At 36.9% G+C, this 6,895-nt stretch overlaps 1 protein-coding gene across 6 annotated transcripts in view; it reads left to right on the forward strand.

Moving 5' to 3' along the window:
- The first annotated feature begins 611 nt into the window (after window positions 1–611).
- The window catches only part of LOC120068452 (probable helicase CHR10), a 20,209-nt gene continuing 13,925 nt past the window's right edge, over window positions 612–6,895 (forward strand). For 4 of the 6 annotated variants that reach the window (XR_005479208.1, XR_005479207.1, XR_005479209.1 and 1 more), the window contains exons 1-5: window positions 612–987; window positions 1,951–1,958; window positions 2,858–2,936; window positions 3,074–3,231; window positions 3,330–3,458. Coding sequence is in view for 3 of the 6 variants with exons in the window: in XM_039020229.1 (XP_038876157.1) it covers window positions 807–987; window positions 1,951–1,958; window positions 2,858–2,936; window positions 3,074–3,231; window positions 3,330–3,458 (555 nt within the window). In the remaining 3 variants the exon portion in view is untranslated. Of the gene's footprint in view, window positions 988–1,950; window positions 2,108–2,857; window positions 2,937–3,073; window positions 3,232–3,329; window positions 3,459–6,895 lie in introns of all 6 variants that reach the window. The other 2 variants (XM_039020230.1, XM_039020231.1) reach the window with 2 other exon arrangements.

Below are 6,895 nucleotides of genomic sequence, written 5' to 3' on the forward strand. Positions count from 1 at the left end.
CAAATTTCGCTCATAGCTAACCATAGGAGACACATCCTCAAACCTTTTCCACACTGACCTGATAGTATCAATAAAACCACCAGCTTTCACCCAATGAGAAAAATAACCAAACGTAGGAGGCGGCCTACTCCTCGTCTCTCTTGTAGAAACCAGAAGAGGGCTATGATCAGAAATTCCCCACTGACCAACCCCAATCTCCAAATACGGAAAAACTACCTTCCATGCCTCATTAGACAAGTAGCGATCCAACCGATGTAAGATACCATTCCCCTGAAGTTTACTAGTCCAAGTAAACCAGTTACCTGTCACACCCATTTCAACAAGATCTGCCTCCAATAATGCCCCATCAAACTCCTACATCTCCCTCAAGCTAGGGCAACCACCAAAATCCCCCAAACTACAATAAATAGCATTAAAATCTCCCAAAACAACTTTAGGAAACTGCCACGAGGCACATACATCAATCAACTGAGACCACAAATTCTTTCTCTCGCTCATGTGATTAGAGGCATACACAACATCAATATGTACCCTAGCACTAGATACAATATCCACCAAGGTTCGAGAAATGAACTGATCCCGAAAGTATATTAATATAAACCATTAGTACTTCATTTTAAAAACATCGTGGCGCGCAACGTGTTGGATGAAATTTGATCTCCGTAGGCACGCTGACATACACGTGTCGATCTCTATTCCTTCATCGCGACCTTTGATCGGAAAAATTTCCGAGCACGTCGTAGAGCGGTTGAATCCACCGTCCATTCTTCATTGGCACGTTTCTTTTTGGCGAAGACTTGAGAGAGATGAATTACGAGAATAGGCTAAAAGCGGCGGCGAAGCTCATACTTCTCCACGATTCTGGCTCCGACAACTCGCCGGAATCTTGTCCGGACTTCGGAGTTACGGCGACTCTGAAACCCTACCAAGTTGAAGGAGTTCTATGGCTAATTCGGCGATATCATCTTGGCGTCAACGTTATTCTCGGTTACACTTCCATCTCATTTTTAGGAATTATTGATGTTGAATGAGCTGATTAGCCTCAATTTTCTTATTGTACAATTTGAAACTAGTTTCGTCTATACTCTTCCTTTATTTATTTTTTAAAATTATCTCTTCATTTCGCACTAGCCGCAGAAATTTGATCAAATTCTTGTTTAATAGTCGTTAATTTGAGTAGAATCTACTGGCGAGTTCATTAGTCAACTAACAATCCCAGAATTTGACTGTGCTTCTTTAGTTTATAATTCATCATTTCTCCTATTTGCATTTATTTGATAACCAATGTTATGACTGAAAATATACTCTATATTCGTAACCGAATCTTTAATATAATAAAAATTTCTGGCCTTATTGTGGTTTTTGCGTTCTAGAAATTTACTCTAGTGAGTTTTGTACCTTCGACTCGAATGTGCTCTGTTTATGGCCTATGACGCTAAAGTTTTTCCACACTTAATACTTTATCCATGCTTTCTATCTGTTTGTAATTATATTATCTGATTTTTGCAACTTCGCAAAACAAATAACCTATTTGAAATTTGAGTTTTGTTGGCACGTTGAATTTTGCTCTAAGTTTAAAAATTGGTGCACTGTAAAGGTTAACCATCTCATATATAAATTATGTGTGCATAAGCTTTGTTTACAAGTTATTTTCTTTGTTAATGTTTGCATCTTCCCACTTTTAGGATTTGAGCTGTTTTGGCGCTGTACTGACTTTTTAGAAAGTACTTAATTTTTCAATTCACTATAGAGTGGGTTAGCTTGTTAAAAGAAACTCTATTTTGCATGAACCTAGAATTTCGAGTGAATTTTTTTTGCAAGTATTTTATATGTTTCCAGCATCTCATAAATTGATCCTTTCCCATGGTTGACCTCACATCTATATGCAGTTTACGACTTATGTTTTGATTGGAAAGTACAAGTCGATAATGATTTTTCTTTCCCCTCCAGGTGATGAGGTATGGTTTCTTTACCATCATGATGTTGGAGTGCGGTTGCTTTACAGATTACAGAGTACTTTATGCTTGAAAATAATCCTTAAAATTTAGGATTGTGCATGGGCACTTTTGATGTGCAATGTTGATTCTGCAAACTTTTTTTTTTGGAGGTGAGAAATGCACAAACTGTATCCTTAAGTTGAAGTGAGGCGATGGTTTAAAATGGGAAAAGTATGTTGTAATAGATGATATACTATACCATAATATTATATGAAATTTATGATGTTGCATAAACACATTTCTTGTGACAACATGACAATCTGACCATGGGAGAGGATATTTTAGTAGCATAAAATTTTTACTTCTCATTAATATTATATTATCATACCCATTCGTGGAATGGAAAATTAGAAAGGTTGAGCAAAAGGAGGGCTCCGTTAAATGCTTCCAAGCGAACATTATTGGCAACCCAAATGAAACTCTCTTTCACTGTATGTCATGTTGCCTCTCATTTCTTTCCCTCTTGATGACGATAATGCTAAAGGCTGATGTTTTTCAGTAGTAGTGCAGAAAATTAATTCTTTTCTTTTACTCTAGTCTTTTGGTCTTGTGGTGTTGAGTTCAAACTAGGGTCGAAGAGAAAGTTTACATTTTTATAATAAATTACTTCGGTAGCAAGTACACTGGCTGGAATGGTCTCTAGTTGAGCTTCTTCAACATCCTTTTGAGTTTTAGGTTAGTTGAGTCTTAGTTAGCTTAGATTAATTGGTCACACCTTTGGTTCTTTTTATCATTTTCACTTTTATCATATTGGTTTATCTATTAAAATTTTAGAACAAAATAATTGATCTTTCCTTTTAAGTTTTATTCATGTTGTTCGATTTCTATTCTATATACCTCTTTAAATGAATTATGAACAGATGGGGTTAGGCAAAACCTTGCAAGCTATTTCTTTTCTTAGTTATTTGAAGGTCCATCAAATATCACCGGCACCATTTTGTGAGTTCAGTACAGTTTTCTATTGTATTGTATTATTGATTTTAAAAACCGTCGATCAGTTTCTTTTGCACAGGTTATCAGTTTCTTTTGCACAGGTTTGGATTGATATGCTTTTTCGTTTTCATGTTTTTCCATAGTGGTATTATGTCCTCTAAGCGTGACAGATGGTTGGGTATCAGAGATTATCAAATTTGCTCCATGTTTAAATGTTCTTCAATATGTTGGAGATAAAGAAACTAGACGAAATGTGCGCAGGCGTATGTTTGAGCATGCAACAGAGCAACCTGTATCTGATGTGAGTTTGATGACATTGTATGCCTTATCTCCTTGAAGAGGAGGTTTATTTGAATTGGTTCTGTTTATGATATGTGAAGTTATTGGAACTTTTGATAGGTGTTGTTTCCTTTCGACATTCTGTTGACAACATATGACATAGCATTGATGGATCAGGATTTCCTCTCTCAGATACCCTGGCAGTATGCTGTCATTGATGAAGCACAGAGACTTAAAAACCCTTCAAGTGTACGTAAAGGCATCATATGCTACCTCTTTTACTTGTGAACATATGCTATTCCTAATTTGCGAAAGGAGTTATGTTTAAGAATCAAGGAAAAAATATTGTGAAGGGAATTACAGTTTGAAAAAGTAAGGGGATAGCCTCCCTTTCTTTTCTCTATTCATTAATTGTATTGTGGGTGATGGGTTTAGTACTTACTTTTAGAAGACAAGTGGCTAGGGGATAGCCCCTTCTACGTGGTGTTCTCTTATCTTTGTCCTTTGTTGAATGCCAAGTTCTATTTTGTGGCATCAAATCCTCTCTACTTCTAGGAACTCTTCCTCAATCTGCCTTGGTCTTTGTTGTTCCCCATATGATAAGGAGGCTAACGATGTTATAGCCTGCCCTTCTATCTTTAATTGGTAATGGTGATGTCACTCTATCAAGGGAGAAGTGACTTTTAGCTTTGGAGCCCTAGTCCTTTGAATGGGTTTTCTTGTCGGGTAGGTTCGTCCTCATCTCGAAACACTCCCATCTTCTCCATTCTTTGGAAGAGGAACATTTCAAAGAAGGTTAATTTTTTTGTGTGGCAGGTTGTCCTTGGCAAGGCGAATACTATGGATCATGTTTAGACGTTCTTGTCCAAGTTGACTGGACCTTAGTGTTGTATTCTTTGTAGGGAAGCTGTCGAGGACCTCAATCACCTTCTTTGGATGTGTTAGTATTCTAGGTCTCTTTGGTATAGATTCTTCGAGGCATTTTCTGTTAGTTTGACTAGGCTAAGGAGCTTCAGTTTCATGTTGGAGGAGTTTCTTACCCATTCCCCCTTTCAGGAAAAGGTACCCGACTCTGGTTTGCTTGTCTTTGTGCTATTTTGTTGGATATTTGAGAGAAAGGAACAATAATTTTTTTTTGAGGTATTGTGAAAAATAGGCGAATCTAAAGAAATCCACAAGTCAAACACAATGTCAAAGACAGGATATGAGACAGATAGTCAAAAGAACAAGATAGAAGAATGAACATACAGAAAATGGTAATCTAGTTCGGTGTAACCACGGGGATAGCGTGTCCGATAAAAATAACTTCACTAATAGAGTTAAGTGATTACACAAGAATACTTATCTAATAATACACATTATCTAGACTCACAAAGAGGTTACTACTGATGTAGAGGTTTGGCTCTCCCTAAATTTGAGATTCCCTCTCTTGATGCACATTACGTTTAGGGTCCCTGTAAACTTGAGACTCCTCTTGAAACATCATAATTCTTTTCCTCTCATGTTTGAGATGCCTAGGCTCCCTCTAAGAAAGAGTTTTCCTCGCTAACTACTGTATCACTCAACAAAAGAATGAACGTTCGTTATCTTTTTCACTGAACAACCAAAGTAGCATGAACTTTCTGATGGTTGAACTAAAACCCAAGCAACACTGCTACAACAAGCATACACAATCTCCCTTTTTCTTTTCACTCTTCAACAATCATTATTATCAAAAGGGCTATGTCCTCAAGCATATCTTCTACTAAGGCAATATTGTTCAGTTCTTATCCTAAATTTTGCGTCGATTGGTTGCTCCGAATGCTCATCCTAGGCAACATCGCTTAACAACGCAATTTCTTTCTATCCTTGATAATTCATAAACAAGCCCTACTTTATTCTTTTATACAACAAATCTCTACTTAAAAATTCCTTTCTTGTTTTGAAAAGAATGTTTACCTCTTCATGCAAAAACAACTTGATGCGTCTTGAATGCGGTGGTCGGGTTGCGTTATTTTATTAGAGACTGTTGATCATGGTTACACCCTTCGTTTTGGCTTGTTCCCACAGGTGTCATGCGAACTCCAACTATGGTTGTGTGCCAATCTCAACTTCAACTCTTGATTTTCAGCTAAGTTTAACTTTTGCTGGTCAGAGGAGTTGTCTCTTATATTCTTATTATTTTTCTCTTATTTTTTTTTCTTTCTTCATATTGCGTCGTTCTTGGAAACCCACCTTCGTTTTGGCTTGCTCCCACGGGTGTCATGCGAATATCCAACTACAAGCAGATTCCTTTCACAACTTAACTCTTATCAGGTTGGGATTGTTTTGGAATTTCCCTTGTGCTGACATTGGAGTCTATATGAATTTTTTTTTCCCTTTGGTAATGAACGCATTTTTTTTTTAATGACCGCATCCACCACCCCCAAATTTAGAGATGCGCAAGGTCCTCATTGCGTTGTTTTGGACAGAAGAGACAAAACACTTGGTCAAAATTTTGAAAAGAAGGTTTGAGCAGAGTTTTGAAGGATAAAAGGTAAAGCAGTACTATTGCTACGAATTATCTAAGTGTTAGTCAGAAAATACAAAGTGTGGAAAATGTTTCTAAGGTTATACATATAATTCATGATGGCAGCGTAATGAATAACGCGAAATAAAAGATAAAGAACATCGCAATAATTGACAAAGGATGATAAATAAGAGGCTAACGCATACGGAAAGAATTGTTACTCAGTTGTATTCAAAATTAACCAAGTATACAAAGAATTACAAATAACGCAATACAAAATTTGAGCATGTACAAAGAATCAAGAAATAGCTTCTAGACAATAGCAATAGTGAGTGAAATTATCCTTTGTATTTTACTCGGATGGGTGCAAAGTTAAAGATTAACGTAATGTATCTGTTACCGCAAATGCATATTTGCAGAGGACGGGCAACAACGCATGTATCAGCGCAACACCCCCCTCAACTCAACGCATTTTTGGAGGACGGGCGCACTGTATTTCTACTGGCACAACACTACCTTGACATAGTGCGTTTTCGCTGAGGACGAGCGAAAAATACATACGAGCGCAACACACCCCTCAGCGCAATGCATTTGGGTTAGATGGACGCAAAGTGTATCTAGTTAGCACAAGATGCACTCATCATCGCAATGCATACCAGATGTTGATTTATTATTATTTTTTTGTTGTTATTATTATCATTATTATATATATATATATTTTGTTTTCCATCAACGCAAGTCGCTAGGACTTTGCGGTCTTCATTTTATTTTAAACAATCATTCATAGAGAATTTAAAACAACGCAATTAATGCAGAAAATAAGGGAATTGAAATAACTCACGGAAATTAATGCAATTGAATTAAATGAAGAGTAAATTCATAAAGCCATAAAAGCTAGTTTAAGAAAGCAATAAATAACGTAATGCATAAAGCAATAAAGAAAACATTTAAACATAGATTTTAGAGATGCTGATTGAAAGAAATTTCTCACATGATTACCGCAATCCACACCTCTGCAGGCGGTTAAGCTTGCCTGCACAATACCATCAAGGACATTGTTCACCTCCTTGCCTCATCCCGCAATGTATACGGGAAGAGATATAATCTAATTCCTTCGGGAGTCACACCAGGTATGGAGAATGCGTTGCACATTTCTTTCTGATGTGTTCCTGCGCGAAAAATACACTTGATCTCTGGG

This window comes from Benincasa hispida, chromosome 12, assembly GCF_009727055.1.
Source record: "Benincasa hispida cultivar B227 chromosome 12, ASM972705v1, whole genome shotgun sequence".
Lineage (NCBI taxonomy): Eukaryota > Viridiplantae > Streptophyta > Magnoliopsida > Cucurbitales > Cucurbitaceae > Benincasa > Benincasa hispida.